Here is a 17,561-nt window from a genome sequence, read left to right on the forward strand (position 1 = left end):
ACCGGCAGCTGAGCCATGCCGCGGGCATAAACCGGCAATATTTATGAACGCACCACTCCCGGGCAAGCAAGAAGTGGCGTGCTCTTGAAGGCAGAAGATTGGACAACCCCTTTAAAAAGGGTTTTCCACTATTAGTCTTTTGGCTGCTCTTTACAAGCACCTTGTTAAAATAATAAAATCAGATAGTACTTACCCTCCTCCCCAGGTCCATCGCCGGTTCTCTGCTGTTGCTCCGGTTTGATTTGGCTGTATCATTGACAACGTGACTAAAATTCACTAAAAGAATATAAATTTGGGTTTTCCAAAATGGGCTATCCTTTTAAACAGGTTGTCCATCACTGTGACATTGGTGACCTATCTGTAATCAATACCATAGGCGCTAAGCTACAGTGGCCGCTACGCAGCACAGTGTATGGAGGGATGCAGTCCGTCCCATAGACTGCTATGATAATAGCTGATCAGCAGGCTACCAGGTATCGGACCGCTAAAGACCCAATATTGAGGACTAATCCTACACAACTTACAATCATGCTCTGCTTACGAGGGGCTGCCTAATGAGGAAATTCCATTTCCAAATGTAAAGTTAGGAAATGGACTTGATAGTCGTCCTCAGCGGTGACCCTTCTCTGTTGGCCAGAACATCACCTGCTCCAGCAGACCGAGTGGCCTGAAGTTACAAGGCCGCCCATTCTTTGCAATGTAGCATGTTCCCTACAGCTGCAGCCTGATCACTTGATTGACTGCATTTATGACACGGATTCCCATTTTTTAACCTAACTTGAAATTTGAGCAGAATCCATGTAATACTTTTGTGCCAGGCGCTTTGTTTAAAACTGCAGTTCAATAAAGTATTAATCAACCAGCTTCCATAGAAACATCCATCATCATATCATATACAATCATGGAGGGCAGACATACGGGGTTCCAGGCTCGCATTTTACCCGATTGATATCTCAAGAAAACAGAAGTCCTACAAGCCGTGCAAAGTATGAGATATTAACTGTGCATCAGTAGGTGAGCAAGAACTTTAGGGATGGACAACAGGGAAAGATGCCCAAAATGTGGAATGTGATACCTGTAATGTAATCTGATCTCAGAGGTACTCGCCTTATCGTGTGATGGTAAAACTTCAGCAGATTGGAGATTTTATACAGCAGGACTGCACCAGGCTCGGCAATGATCACTTGCTCAATACGGACCTAAAATAACGTACAAGAAGCAGAATGACTCTTAGATGACAGCGTGCAAACTTACTCCGCAACTAATAAGTATCCTATTTGGAATCAGGGACGAAGATTGCTGTACAAGAAACCAAGCGCAAAGTCAAGTGCGGACACACATGTGTAACGCAGCAGCACAATGACACAAAAATGATGAGCACAGTTACCCTGAAGGATACTTCTTCCCCAATCCTTAAAGGGAAACTATCAGAAAAGGACCTACTGTTTAAAACAGGGTTTTTTAAGTTAAATGTATTTTTTTTTTTTTAATAAACTTTAGGCACTTCAAAAATGTAAAAAAAAGATAGTAAACTTTACAATTTTCAGGTTTCTGCTGGGGCATTCTTCTTGTTTCAGGAAACAACATATGTAGAAAGTCACAATGAACTGCCTCTCACCCCACCTTTTGTGTTGAATGAGCACGTACAATGGTCTTTGTGAAAGGAGGGGTAGTGGGGTCACCGCTTTTATCACCCATTGTGTATGGTGGATCAGCTGTGTATAGAGGTGTTACCTGTCCTCCTAATCCTGCCTAGCTTGTGAAATCTCTTCCTAAGAGAAAAAAAGTTTTAATATAAAAAAGCCCCAGGGGGGCAATTGGAAAATGGCAAGATAGCAATTTATATGTGGTTTTGTTTTTTAAATAAAAATTGTAATATAAAACAAAAAACATTGACAAAAAAATAAATAAATGTAAGGGTGGCTATGATTTCACAAGCCACCACCAGCAACATTTGTCACAAGAGCAAATAAAAAATGGAGTCAGGATACCTTCGTTTACTCAGCATGCGCAAAAAAACGCTACAGGTGCTCTGAGACGGTGTACCCGCCTATGGCAGGTCAACAAGTAGAGGGGGGACCCAGACTGACTGGTCAAAAGAGCGCCACATTCAATTTTGGACTGCCGATCCTTTTGTTCTCTCAATAGTCGCCTACAGACATTTCTAGAGAGCATATCAATGGCTCATGGCAATGAGATAGACAGGCGAAATAGCTTTCAGCCGTACGACGGTTCAGCTGTTGGCTATTTAAGGCCCCTCTCATAAGTCCGCTTAAAAAAGTTTTTTCTATCACGTGGTTTTCTGTTGGCCGATCATGTGTATCATTGGTGTGACACATACCGGAATAAATTGCATCCAATAAATTCTTGTTTTTTTATGTGGTAAAGATGTACAAAGATAAATTGATAGTTATACGTTAGGATATATAACCTTGCAACCCCACGACACATTATAAAATTTAATGCTTTCATGCCTTTCATATGAAGTTTATTGTGCAGATTTATATTATCCTAATACATAATTGAAAAAATGATGTGTCCTCGACCCCCTCCCATTTATTTTTGTAACCAGCAAAGGTAAAGCAGACAGCCATGAGCCTATATTAGCAAGCTGGAAAGGTCCATGGTTATTGGGTGCTTCCCTTCCTTAAAATACCAGCTCTCCGTAGCCCCAGAAGTGGAGCATCACGTAGGATGCTCCCATTATAGCGCTCGGCCTTCGCTGTCCCCGATGCCCTGCTGCGTTGGCAAATCAGGGTAATGGGGACTGAAGTGGATGTCAGCTGTAAATTCTCCAAAACACAGCTGTTATAAAGCCTTAATATGTTCGTACTGGAGAGGTGTCCACCCCCATTACTAACCTGGGAGAAAAAAAAAAAAGGAAACATAAAAATATACTTTATTGAAATAAACACTCCCCAACACTTTCACAGATTTAAAAAAAAAAAGCCTTTGCAAAAAAACTGAAAACACAAAAAAAGCACAGTAAAACCAAAAAATACTCTGTTGCAAAAAAAAAAAAAAAATCAGTCAACAAAAAAAACACCTGATGACTGAAAAGCGCTGACATCACGCACAAAGCAACGTAACCCCGTGACTGAGAAGAGCGGTAGCATTATTTATGTCAACGCTTTTCAGAGTCAACAGATCTCACACAGCGCTGCGTGACCTAGAAGTGGTTGTTTGCAAAGCCCATGGAGCATCAGAACAAAGATCTATAAGCTTTGTATGGAGGATTCCCTGGACTACGTCGGATCTGGGAACTTTTTTCTTTAGTAAAGTGAATGAGGGAGAGTGTTTGTTTTATTTCTCTTTATTGCGTGTGTGTATGTACTTTTCAGGTTTCCCTTCGTTGGACTACGTCGGATTTGGTGAACTGCACCGTAACTGAATAGGTTTTTTTTTTATAAACTGGTAAACAAGGAAAAGTGTCAGGAGTGTTAATTTCAATAAAGTATTTTTTGTGTGTGTTATTCCTTTTTTTTCCTGGGTTAGTGATGGGGGTGCCTGACACCTCTCCACTACTAGCACCAGGGCTTGATGTCAACTGTTTTTGGACAATTCACAGTTGACCTCAAAAAAGGTTGAACTTGATGGACCTAGGTCTTTTTTCAACCTATGTAACCCAAGCCCTATTACCACGATTGCCAATGCAGCAGGGCATCGAGAGGAGAAAAGGGCCAGAATTGGAGAATCTAATGTGATGCGCCAATTCTGGAGCCGCTGCAGATTGGTGTTTTAAGGCTGGGAAGGGCCAATAACCATGGACTTTGCGAGCCTGATAATATCTCTCAGCCGTCTGCTTTACCTTTGCTGGTTACAAAAAATGGGGGAACCCCACGTCTTTTTTTTTTCATTTATTTGATAGGTTAATAGATGTACAATAAGCTACACAAGCAAAGGTACAAATTATATATGTGACGGAAATCTATCTACTGTATATCTTTGCATATCTTTAACACATAAAAATTTGTAATTTCTATTCAAGCACATGTCACACAAACGGCACACAGATGTCATTCGTGCGCTGTACGTATTTACATGGACCCAATAACTGGTCTCAGCACTTGTCATCCGTGGTTCGCACAGACACATGGTCCATGTGAAAATATAGACAAGTGAAGATCACCATAGAATTTAATAGGTACATGTAGATATGCATCTCCGGTATGTGTAAAAATGGATGCTACATGTGCTGGAAACATGTACATGTGAAGGGCGCCTCAAGTGTATGCGGGCTTTAAGAGGCATTAACTCTGCAAGATAATCCTGAACTACAGTTGTTAAAAACGATCATTTCACAATTTTCTTGCCATGTAAACAGACTGCCGATCACCCGACAAACAAGCAAAACACTCAGGGTACCGTCACACAGTGGCATTTTCATCGCTACGACGGTACGATTCGTGACGTTCTAGCGATATCATTACGATATCGCAGTGTCTGACACGCAGCAGCGATCAGGGACCCTGCTGAGAATCGTACGTCGTAGCAGATCGTTTGGAACTTTCTTTCGTCGCTGGATCTCCCGCTGTCATCGCTGGATCGTTGTGTGTGACAGCGATCCAGCGATGCGTTCGCTTGTAACCAGGGTAAACATCGGGTTACTAAGCGCAGGGCCGCGCTTAGTAACCCAATGTTTACCGTGGTTACCAGCGTAAAAGTAAAAAAAAACAAACCGTACATACTCACCATCTGATGTCCGTCAGGTCCCTTGCCGTCTGCTTCCCGCTCTGTCTGTCTGCCGGCCGGAAAGTGAGAGCAGATCACAGCGGTGACGTCACCGCTGCACTCTGCTCTCACTGTACGGCGGCACTCAGTCAGAGCGGGAAGCAGACGGCTAGGGACCTGACGGACATCAGATGGTGAGTATGTACGGTTTTTTTTTTTTTTACTTTTACGCTGGTAACCACGGTAAACATCGGGTTACTAAGCGCGGCCCTGCGCTTAGTAACCCGATGTTTACCCTGGTTACCAGCGAACCTCAGCATCGTTGGTCGCTGGAGAGCGGTCTGTGTGACAGCTCCCCAGAGACCACACAATGACTTACCAACGATCACGGCCAGGTCGTATCGCAGGTCGTGATCGTTGGTAAATCGTATAGTGAGATGGTACCCTCAGTCATCGGCTGAAATGATCTTTCTCTGTCGCTTCATTGGGGGGCACATGAGCCATGGGGCTAGCCTGTTGCCACTTGGAGGCTGAGACTAACAAAACATCTTAACAAAAAATGTTGGCTCGACCACAGCAGATTATACCTTGGATGCTAGCACCAGGCCTTGTCAGTTCAGCTTGGTGTCAGTAGGAGGCAGACATACAGTAGGTTAGGTGGTAACCTTCTCTTTTTTTGTGTTATTCCTTCCCCAGGCCCAACTTTAGGACGTCCTATGGTTCCAGTGTCCTCCAATGATGTGACAGAGAAATGAATATTTTTGCTACTCACCGTAAAATCCTAGTCTTCATTGAGGAACACAGTACCATGGCTGCCTGATCAGGCATGCATTTACGTTGTTTTTCTCTCACAGTGGTTAGGCTTTTTATTTCATTCCTTCATGCTTCTTTTTGTTTCTCCTACTGCTTTCTTACTAACTTAAGAGGCTTGGTGATGGCAAGAGAGGAGGTATAGTCTGCTGCGGAGACATATTTTTGTTAAGATGTATTGCTAGTGTCAGCTTCCAGAGGGCAGCAGACTACCCTCGTGGTTCCTGTGTCCCCCAATGAAGACTACAAGAGGGAGATTCTATTGTGAGTACCAAAAATCTTCATTTTGTGCAGCATAAAAGATGATCATTCTCAGCGGTGCATCGTCCTAAGTGAACAAGACTCTCACTGCCAAGAACAATGGCAGGCTGGGCACCCTTATCCATCTAGTATAGATCGTTCAGTGCACATTGTTTGATTTGGTTTGTCTATGTATATAGGCTCAAATGACCGCCAACTGGTAAAAGTTTACTGACCGGCGGCGTATTGTGCTGCTGATCGGTCCAGGTACAGAGACTTACACTGGGAAGGTAATCACTGATGTCCACCGACTTTCCAATCTGATGACCCTGTTGAGTAGCTCCTCAAATCTCAGCCTCCTACACCCATGTGAGTGTTGTAAGCCAAAGTGTAAGAATAAGATTCCCACTCGTATTCTAAGGATATTTGTATACAATAAGTGTCACATGAAGACACAACCTTGAGTTAATGTTTGTGTTATCCTACTCTCTAGGTTGGACAAGAGCAATGTGAGGGTAAAAAAAAAGCGATAACAGCAGAATGTGACCTTCCGATGTCTTCCAGGAACTGGTACAAAAACATTTCACGCCGAGACCACATTATTTTCACTCTGTAAAAATGTGCGGCAAAGATATAGGATAGATATTGTTATTTCTTTATAAGGAATTTTGAAATCAACTCTTTCTGTTCCCAGGCCCGCTGCCTTCAGATGTGTCCTGCAAAATCAAATGTCTTCAAGTAGAAGGTCTTGTTGTTTTTAAGGGGGTTTCTCCATTTTATAAAGTGATGGCATAACTAGAATTAGGATGGCAGCACTTTATTTGTTTGGTGTATGCACCGGAAAAGCTTCAGGGATATATCTGGACAAATATTTATAGACCCTCATTCCCCCAGTGTACGTGCTGTGTCGCTAAGGAAGGGTAGGACTTATTTTATTAATACAAGTAGATGAGTGACACATAATAACCTTCAGTGGTCGGCAGACCCCTTCTGTGATGTGTCCTACCACCTCCTGGATATGGTCTTCAACTCCTGAAAAAGATCAAAATTTGGTTAAAAGTGAAAAACCTGAAACTAGCAGCAAATACCTCATCTTCCAAGCTAAGCATTAGGGGATAAAAGGGTCTTAGAAAGCGTTAAAAAATGACTTGGTAAATGCAAAAAAAAAAAAAAAAAAAAGTGTATCCCTCTGCTAAATTCAACATGTTTTACCTCTTTCCAGACTGTAACATTACCTGATGGGCAATGCATGAAAGAACTACAAAAGAAGCAAGAACTGCAACAAACTCATCACTATAGAAGCCATGCTTCAAGGCAAGGACAGGTAGAGCGGAGGCAGCAAGTTACAAGGTACCTTTCCTTTTATGCAGCCATCACCATTTTAAAAAATATTCTTTTGAGAGTTTTCGATTCAGTGCTTTATGTAAGTAGCAGATAAGACTAACACCCCCCTACAGATATTATTATTATTATAGCGCCATTTATTCCATGGCACTTTACATGTGAGGAGGGGTATACATAATAATAAACAAGTACAATAATCTTGAACAATACAAGTCACAACTGGTACAGGAGGAGAGAGGACCCTGCCCGCGAAGGCTCACAATCTACAAGGGATGGGTGAGAATACAGTAGGTGAGGGTAGAACTGGTCGTGCAGCGGTTTGGTCGATCGGTGGTTACTGCAGGTTGTAGGCTTGTCAGAAGAGGTAGGTCTTGAGGTTCCTTTTGAAGGTTTCCACGGTAGGAGAGAGTTTAACATGTTGTGGTAGAGAGTTCCAGAGTAGAGGGGAAGCACGGGAGAAGTCTTGTATGCGATGGTAGGAAGCGGAGATAAGAGGGGAGCAGAGAAGGATATCTTGTGAGGATCGGAGGTTGCGTGCAGGTAAGTACCGGGAGACGAGGTCACAGATGTATGGAGGAGACAGATTGTGGACCGCTTTGCATGCCATGGTTAGGGTTTTGAACTGGAGTCTCTGAATAATGGACAGGTAGGGGGGCAGGTGGATTAGTCGGGCAGCAGAGTTTAGAATAGATTGGAGGGGTGCGAGAGTGTTCGAGGGGAGGCCACAGAGCAGGAGGTTGCAGTAGTCGAGGCGGGAGATGATATTATTCTAATGTCACCCCCGAACCCGCTGATATCGACAGGTACGAAGAACAGTCTAATGTGTGTGGGGGGGGCTCCTGACAGGTGATTGTCTGTGCGATAAGGTCCGGCATGTCTGATTTTGGACTGCAGATTGTTTTGTTCTCTAGAGATAAGCTGCTGCCAGAGAGATCAGGCAGCGTCTCACTCATAGAGAACACAGTAGCGTTCGTCAGAGTTAGCACTCCTGTGTATGGGATAGGCAGGTGAGATAGTTCACAGGTAAATGATCGGCCAAACCATCACTCATCCGCTGACATCTAAAAGGTGTATGGGGGCTTAGGTGGTTTGCAGATCTGTGAACCAGTATATAGAGCGGAACTTGCAGATCAGATTAGTGAAGATCTTAAAAAAAAAACAACAAAAAAAACAGCTGGAGTGGTGCTTTATTTCACCACTTGAGTGGTACCATTAATGTAAGTTCCCTGCCTCTAGTATTAGGCTGCCGTCACACTAGCGAGTTTTACGGACGTAAGAGCATAAAATACGTCCGTAAAACACGCCTAACAAACGGCCCAATTATTCCCAATGGGTCAGGTCCTATCATCCGTATATAACGCATCCGTAATATACGCCTTTCTACGGCTGTACAAAATCGCAGCATGCTGCGTTTGTCAGCGTATTGCGCAAAAAATACGCCAATGAAAGTCTATGGGGGCGAGAAAAATACGGATTACACACGGACCATGCGTGTGACTTGCGAGAAATACGCAGCGGTGTTAGTGAAAAGTCAGTAATTCAATTGCCGGCTTTTCATTTCTCCTTCCCCAACCCGACAGGATATGAGACATGGTTTACATACAGTAAACCACCTCATATCCCTTTTTTTTGCATATTCCACACTACTAATGTTAGTAGTGTGTATGTGCAAAATTTGGGCGCTGTAGCTTGTAAAATAAAGGGCTAAATCGCGGAAAAAATTGGCGTGGGCTCCCGCGCAATTTTCTCCGCCAGAGTGGTAAAGCCAGTGACTGAGGGCAGATATTAATAGCCTAGAGAGGGTCCATGGTTATTGGCCCCCCCTGGCTACAAACATCTGCCCCCAGCCACCCCAGAAAAGGCACATCTGGAAGATGCGCCTATTCTGGCACTTGGCCACTCTCTTCCCACTCCCGTGTAGCGGTGGGATATGGGGTAATGAAGGGTTAATGTCACCTTGCTATTGTAAGGTGACATTAAGCCAGATTAATAATGGAGAGGCGTCAATTATGTCACCTATCCATTATTAATCCAATTGTCTGAAAGGGTTAAAAAACACACACACACGTTATTAAAAAGTATTTTAATGAAATAAACACAGGTTGTTTTAATATTTTATTGCTCTCTCAATCCATCCGGAAGACCCTCGCTTGGCAAAATAATAAACCAACAATATACATACCGTCTGATGAACTGTCACGTCCCACGAAGTAAATCCATCTGAAGGGGTTAAATCATTTTACAGCCAGGAGCTGCGCTAAAGCACTCGCTCGTGCCTGTAACCCCCGGGTGCTGAAAGGAAAGCTGGGTGATCTGTACTTACATTGAGTTGCGGTGAGGCGCCCTCTGGTGGATGTTCTCATGAACTGCAGCCTTGGAAAAGTTCCCACGCTCGAGTTCATATGAGTTCATCCACCAGAGGGCGCATCACCGCAACTCAAGGTAAGTACAGATCACTCAGCTTTCCTTTCAGCACCCGGGGTTTTTACAGCCACGAGCGAGTGCTTTAGCGCAGCTCCTGGCTGTAAAATGATTTTACCCCTTCAGATGGATTTACTTCGTGGGACCTGACCGTTCATCCGAAGGTATGTATATTGTTGGTTTATTATTTTGCCAAGCAAGGGTCTTCCGGATGGATTGAGAGAGCAATAAAATACTAAAACAACCTGTTTGTTTATTTCATTAAAATACTTTTTAATAACGTGTGTGTGTTTTTTAACCCTTTCAGACAATTGGATTAATAATGGATAGGTGACATAATTGACGCCTCTCCATTATTAATCTGGCTTAATGTCACCTTACAATAGCAAGGTGACATTAACCCTTCATTCCCCCATATCCCACCGCTACACGGGAATGGGAAGAGAGAGGCCAAGTGCCAGAATAGGCGCATCTTCCAGATGTGCCTTTTCTGGGGTGGCTGGGGGCAGATGTTTGTAGCCAGGGGGGGCCAATAACCATGGACCCTCTCTAGGCTATTAATATCTGCCCTCAGTCACTGGCTTTACCACTCTGGCGGAGAAAATTGCGCGGGAGCCCTTTATTTTAGCAGCTACAGCACCCAAATTTTGCACATACACACTACTAACATTAGTAGTGTGGAATATGCAAAAAAAAAGGGATATGAGATGGTTTACTGTATGTAAATTATAATTTACATGGTTTACTGTATGTAATTATATGTATTTTGGAGGACTGGAGACAGTGGACTCCGGCCAATCAGGAGAACAAGGGGTGGATCGCAAAGGAAACAATAATAATAGGTAGAGTCGGCAGTGCACATGGCGTTTTCTATAACATAAGCCTGAGTGCCCAGCTCTAACCAGCTGCACCCAGGTTGGAAATGCAAAACAAGGGTTACTCCACCATTCAGACATCCATAGCTTCCGATATAGAGGAGCCATTAATGTCTATGGTCAGAATACCTATATATTTCAAGGGGGGCCCAGTCATCCTCTGTGGAAAACCTTTACAATGAGAAACGAGAAAACCCAGTGAAGGATGCATACGGCACGCAAGGTCTCACCTTGGATATTCACCAGCTTTAGCAGAGACTCCAGATGCTCTTTTTCAGATGCAGTGGCTTGGTGCAGCCAGGCTAGCATATCCCCAACGTACCTTATTAATAAATACAACACGTGTCAATATTTTACAAAGTGGGTAACAACCGCTGTAGATACTATTAGGGATCCATGCTATCATATGGCCTGTCCTGTATATGTGGAAACCAAAGAAACCTCCAGCTCCCACCATCCAATAAAATAATGGGCGGATGTACTGAATAATCCATACAAAATATGAGCAAGACACCGAGAAGATATGCATCGCATTTCAGGTCAATTCTAAGCCTTCTTCATGGGGCTGCACATCTACGCTCTGTGCCTTGCTCATATTTTGTGTGGATTGCTCAGTAAAGCTGTCCATTATTTTATTTGGATGGCGAGAGCTGGAGGTTTCTTCATGTTCCTCCCATTACGCACAGACTGCGCGATCCGTGCACCTGGTTGTGAGTGAGCTGGACCACTGTCCTATATGTGAGCGCCATAAGACAGTGATGGACATACAAGAGGGATACAGGACTGACGTCAGGGAAATGTAGTGGAATAAGAAACAGTTTTTAACAATTTGGGTCAAAGTCATTTTTAAATGCTAAAAATCTTAAAAAAAGTTTTCCACCCTTACTGATCCCTATGTAATGTTTTATTCACTTGACAGTACTAGCATAAACTTATACACTACCTCAGTGGATCATGCGAGTGCATCTCAATGGGACGTGGGGTGCCCCCCGGGCCTCCTCTGGTGAGGGCATCAATGAAGCCGCGGACTACTGCACTCCTTCTTGCCGTTCCAAATTCATCCAGTGTGTACCTATCAGCCAAAAATAAGTAAAAATCCATCAATCTACTAAACATACTCCTCCATCTATTGAAGACTAACTTATTACAACAAAAGACACCATTTGACAGAAACCAATATACCGTAATATGATCGTAAGAAAGGAGAAAAAAAGTTTAACTTGCGGGACCCCCGCATCAATTATGCCATGGGTTCTGAGTACCCTGCTAGTGCACACATGAGCACGACTCCATTCATTCATACGGAGGGACCCGGAAGCAGGCTTCATAACAGGTGGAGATGCCAGATAACCAGACACGTCTCAACCATACTGCAGATAACTAAAGGCCCCATACACATTAGACTAACAGGGGGCACACCCGCCAATATTGACAGATTTGGCTAACAGTCCAATGTGTATGGAGGCCTCCGGGAGGATAAGGATCCACCATGTCAGATTTCGGACTGACGATCTTTTTGCCTTCAAGGAGAGAATGTGGAATCTGGCAGAAGCTTTCTGTAAAACCTCGGGTGTCCCGTGACCAGGGGCTCCTTCCCTGTCCCCAACCCTAGGGGGCGCCCTAGCTCGCCTTGCTCCTTGGATTACTTCTGATGGTGAAGACACCAAGGCCACATACCTTGCCTTAGCTCCTTAATCCGCCATCAGTCTGTACCCTTCCCCACCCAGGGAAGAGGAAAGTAGTAGTGCACCATAAAACACCAACCAGACTGACAAGGTAATATGAACAGGGGTAACGAAAAATACCAAACATACAAATATACTCACACAAAAACAACAGAGGAATGCACCAGGGAGTCTAGGATGGGGTTAAACCAAAGTAGGAGAAGAAAGGGAATTATCACACACTCAATCTAGCAGCAGCCACAGATAAATCCACCAAACACCTTCTCCAATAATAACAGCCTCCAGCAGAATAAGCTAGCTCTGACAATGAGTGCTAGCTAGGACCGATATTATATAGGAGTGGCTAACAGTGCACAACTGAGAGCCTTCACACTCCAGTAGCTCAACAGAGCAGATTAACCCATGCACTGCCAAAAGAAATTTAAACCAATAAGAAGGTGAAGTGCTTCTAATCAGTGCAGGAGTAGGAGAAATAAGACGCTGCAGTCTTCTGGCTCCTGTCTGTAACGGTAAACCAGTGACACTTTCTCATAAGTACAAGAATGCTCGGCAGAGCGAGCAAGTGCTCCTGTGTATCAGGGCGTCAGATGAGATAGCCGCCGAATCGGCCAAACCATTACATGGCTGACAGCTATGTAGCATTCATGGGGAGGGTTATCCTGGGACAACGCGACTTTAGATAAAATGAGATAGCACATGATTATAAATGTATTTTTACTAAATCATTTTTATGATTGTGAAGGCACAAATGTAGCTTATCGGTCGTTATTCGTCATTTAAAAATGGCCTTGAAAGAGAAAGATTAAAAAAAAGCTTTTAACAAAATTTCTACAATTTCTATGGACATTGGAGGTCAACCGGTATGAAGTTACACCAATTTTGAAAATCTCAGCGTTTCTTCATGTACGGTGTAAAATGACAATAAACACATTTTTTTAAATCGACGAAGGAGGAGTGAGAAGCGGCGACAGTAAATCTATTTGTGCCTTTATCACATAACAAGGACAGGCTGAATGACTAGTAATTCCACCACTTAGCCGTCCATTGTACCCCAACCCCACTTTGCACTCGTTCTCTTAGTATCACGCTCACAAGTGGCTATTGTTGTGGGTGAGACCTTTCAGTAAAGCCAAAATGATGGCTGGCGGTGAAGCAGCTGTAAGTAACTAAGCGCTGGAACAAATCACGCATTTCATAATCCATGAATAATTTTAAAGGTTGATAAAATTACAGTGAAGCCAATGAGGGGAATTTACCGATCGAAGAAATAGCTTGTAGTGGAAGAAAACTGACAACTTTATGACAGTGCATGAATTGGGGGGAAAAACATCTCTTAAGTTTACTATGAAATTGTTGCTAAAATGTTTCATTCAAATGTTACTCTGCAATTTAGTAAGTGCCCCTTATTGATTGAGTGAAGCACTTACAAGCATGTGGATCTGCACAAGAAACCAGGGTTGTTTATCCAATCTTCATATTGAAGTGGTCTGAAGATGCAGAGTTGCTATAAAATGCTCAGCACTAGGCGTAATCAGAAAATCACATTTTTATATAAAAGATTCAAGACCTCTAACTTCAAGAGGTGAGTGGCACTGCTGATGGGACGTTGGCCACCACTAGCCAGGTATTTGCAGGTCTCCTTCTCTGCACATGTCCAAATTCCTGCCGTCCATGTAGGAGACCTGTCAGTGGCCATTAAAGCAAAGTCAGCAATAAGGAGAAGGCACCAAAACACCTCTTCAAACATATTTGGGGTATTTTTCCTTTATTTTCTTGTCATTATCTATATCTAAAATAATCCTAAAATCTTGCCGATTTCACTCTGAACACTAAGCCCATCATTAGGCGGAGAGATCCTCTCTAAGATAACAGGATCCACCATACCATGCACTTGGGTAGAAGTAATAAGATGTATAACTATGTGCTTAATTCTAAAACTCTGGGCAAAACCGTCAATGAAAAAGACCTGGGTGTATGGGTGGATGACAAACTCATGTTCAGTGGCCAGTGTCAGGCAGCTGCTACAAAGGCAAATAACATAATGGGATGTATTAAAAGAGGCATAGATGCTCATGAGGAGAACATAATTTTACCTCTATACAAGTCACTAGTGCGACCACACTTAGAATACTGTGTACAGTTCTGGTCTCCGGTGTATAAGAAAGACATAGCTGAACTAGAGCGGGTGCAGAGAAGAGCGACCAAGGTTATTAGAGGACTGGGGGGTCTGCAATACCAAGATAGGTTATTACACTTGGGGCTATTTAGTTTGGAAAAACGAAGACTAAGGGGTGATCTTATGTGAATGTATAAATATATGAGGGGACAGTACAAAGACCTTTCTGATGATCTGTTTAATCATAGACCTGAGACAGGGACAAGGGGGCATCCTCTACGTCTGGAGGAAAAAAGGTTTAAGCATAATAACAGACGCGGATTCTTTACTGTAAGAGCAGTGAGACTATGGAACTCTCTGCCATATGAGGTTGTAATGAGTGATTCATTACTTAAATTTAAGAGGGGACTGGATACCTTTCTGGAAAAGTATAATGTTACAGGGTATATATATTAGATTCCTTGATAAGGCGTTGATCCAGGGAACTAGTCTGATTGCCGTATGTGGGGTCGGGAAGGAATTTTTTTCCCCATGATGGAGCTTACTCTTACCACATGGGGTTTTTTTGCCTTCCCCTGGATCAACATGTTAGGGCATGCTAGGCTATGGGTTGAACTAGATGGACTTAAAAATCTTCTTTCAACCTTAATAACTATATGTATACACAAAGCCGATGGTCACCACTCATCTCTTTCTCCTCCCTGCACAATGACCTCTGTACAGATCACTGAGTGTGCCTACACGTAAATCAATGAAGATCCCCAGTCTATCGCTTCCTATCGGAGAGAATTTATTCACATGCTCCATTCCATCGGACACGATAGTGGTATGTGGCCGCTAGACAAGAAAGTGAGTGCCGCCTCTTACCTGTCGGCGTCCGCGGCTTTTCTATTGATTAGCTGGTTGGCTAATGAAAAGAAGTGCCGTTGACAGGTAAGAGCCACAGACCACATTCTGGCCAAAGGAATGGAACATGCAAATAAATTCATACTTTGCATGTTCTCTCCCTGTTTGCGTGGGTTCCCTCCGGGTTCTCCGGTTTCCTCCCACATTCCAAAGACATACTGATAGGGAACTTAGATTGTGAGCCCCAATGGGGAGACAGCGCCAATAATGTCTGTAAAGCGCTGTGATATTAATAGCACTATATAAAGGAGTAAAATAAATAAACACTTCCTATGGTTCACGTTGCTGTTGTAAATCATATCCCTAAATGGTGTTAATAAGAGTGAGGAACATGCAAAAGAACAGGAACAGCAATAAAAAAAAAAAAGGATATAAAGCTGCAAGTTTTATACATCTGTGAAAATTGTATATGTCTTCAGCAGCAGAGAAGATTCGCTGTTTTATCACAGCTTTTGTGCGGGTCAGTTGGAAAAACTATGAGGGAGATTTGTGAAATACAAATTGTAAATTGTCAATTTAAAACTCGTGTTACATACTGCATGGAGCATAATCAATCTGGCACCGTCTGTGCGGCTTCTGTTCCCGGCGGGATACCGCTGCACCAATGGTCGTAGCCATCCAGTTTAGAGCAGGTTAGGACTGTTTGTCCCAGATTCATCACCAATGATGCACCGCACACCGGTCTCCATGAAAAGTGTGTGACAAGTTGATTATGAGGCAAGCGTCTCATAAAGGGAGCAGTGTATGAGAGTCCTGCTGCTTGAACCAGGGGCAGCGGGAATCAGAGGCCGCCTGCGAGGTTTAGGAAGTTTTACTACGGAAGGCAGCAATGTTTCAGAGAAGACATCATTTGATAAGCCGGCAAAGCTGTGGGAAGCCGGTCAGCGTGCCATCAGGCCAGTCAGGTCTCTCCCCATAGTCTCTGGACTATAGACAAGCTATATTTACTCTGAAATGTTGCGGTGTTTCAATCGCAGCCAAGTACATCAACGACCAGTTAAGGGAACCTGGTGCGTCACATATCGCTATTAACATGCGGACATGGCGTTAATCTGCAGGCTAATAGTGTTATCAAGACGCCCGGCTGCAGTACTGAAAGAACAGCTCCCAGGAGAAAATGAACTTTTTTTTCCTCCCAGAAGCCGCCAGCTTTCAAACATACAGATGTGCCCGAGTGGTTGTAGTCACCATAACAATGTGACTTTGTAGGACAGCTCGCTGAGCAGGGCATCAGTGCACAGCCGGCTGTCAGTCAGTGTGTCAGCCCCATGCTCTCAGTGCTGTGAACATAAAACTACCTCCTCCATAGAATTTTAAAAGCACCAGCTGTCATCTCCTCTCTCAGTAATGGGAAAGTCTGTCTTCCCGAAATACAGATTTTATCCATGAAATGAGAATGAAAAATCAGTCCGGGAGAAGAAAGAAGCAGATTTCTCTGATAAAATACAGCACAAAGTTTCTTATTTTCATGTGTATTTTTGATTTATGACATGAAAAGTAAAATAATGGTCACTCAACGTTTCACTGATGGAACTATCATAAACAAATAATGGAAGGGTTGACAGAGGGACAATGCACTGAAGTAGCTGCAGGTTCCTGCCCATTAACATCAAGTACCAAGAACAAGTAAGTTACTGAATCAGCGTTTTCTCCTATTTTTACGTACAGTAAAGCATCTTCTCCATTTCTGGTCGTTCGCCTTTAATAAGTTAGTGGAGCCCGGCCGATGCTCCACTTCAGGGTTATTTACACCAGTGGACATTCCCATGCCTATTTTTATAAATCAGATGGCGGCGTATGTGGGGAGAAAATATTCACAACAAGTACTGACTATTAACAAAATGTAAGATACTCAAGGCCAGTAAAACATTTCTGTGGCTGCGTAATACCCGGCATGTGATGGTATCCGTGCATTCATTTTAATTACAATCTTCTCAAATATTATCCTTGGGCCGATTTTCCAAGACATAATTCTGAATATACACAGCTGTCTGCTTCGCAATGGATGAGATTACCAGGAAATGTTGTGAAAGAGCTAAAGACCCCACCATTGGCTCCATCCATCTAATGCCACCAAAATGTTTGTATAATAGAAATGAACTGAAAAATGCATGGGAAATATTTCTGCAATTTGAGAATACGGTTAATTACTTTAAGTCAGAAAAGAAAACAAGCTGAAGCGCAGGGATTCCCACTTGTGCAGCCGCAAGGACAGACTCTTATGCCATGCACCAAGGTAGAGTGCTGCTGCCATCTAGTGGAGAAAAGCAATATATGGCCAGAGAAGATACGAAATCACTGCGACCTACTGCAAACCATGAAGATGTAACACAACTTTATTTTTACATTATGCCCCTATGGGAAACTGTCAGCAGGATTTCACACCAAAACTTTTTATATGTGCATGTAGATTATTCAAAGACAAGTCCAGCAATACCTTTACATGGTCAGTCCATTCCTCCGTTATGGAAAAATCAGTGTTTCAATTGAGGT

General features: G+C 43.2%; 1 protein-coding gene across 1 annotated transcript in view; it reads right to left on the reverse strand.

Moving 5' to 3' along the window:
• COG6 (component of oligomeric golgi complex 6) overlaps window positions 1–17,561 on the reverse strand; it is a 129,014-nt gene that overhangs the window by 59,338 nt on the left and 52,115 nt on the right. Inside the window, exons 9-12 of the mRNA XM_077298167.1 lie at window positions 11,305–11,433; window positions 10,592–10,683; window positions 6,689–6,753; window positions 1,108–1,199 (exon numbers count right to left, since the gene is read on the reverse strand). Of these exons, the coding sequence (XP_077154282.1) occupies window positions 1,108–1,199; window positions 6,689–6,753; window positions 10,592–10,683; window positions 11,305–11,433 (378 nt within the window). The remainder of the gene's footprint in view (window positions 1–1,107; window positions 1,200–6,688; window positions 6,754–10,591; window positions 10,684–11,304; window positions 11,434–17,561) is intronic.

The sequence above is a fragment of the Ranitomeya variabilis genome, chromosome 3, assembly GCF_051348905.1.
Source record: "Ranitomeya variabilis isolate aRanVar5 chromosome 3, aRanVar5.hap1, whole genome shotgun sequence".
Taxonomy (NCBI): domain Eukaryota; kingdom Metazoa; phylum Chordata; class Amphibia; order Anura; family Dendrobatidae; genus Ranitomeya; species Ranitomeya variabilis.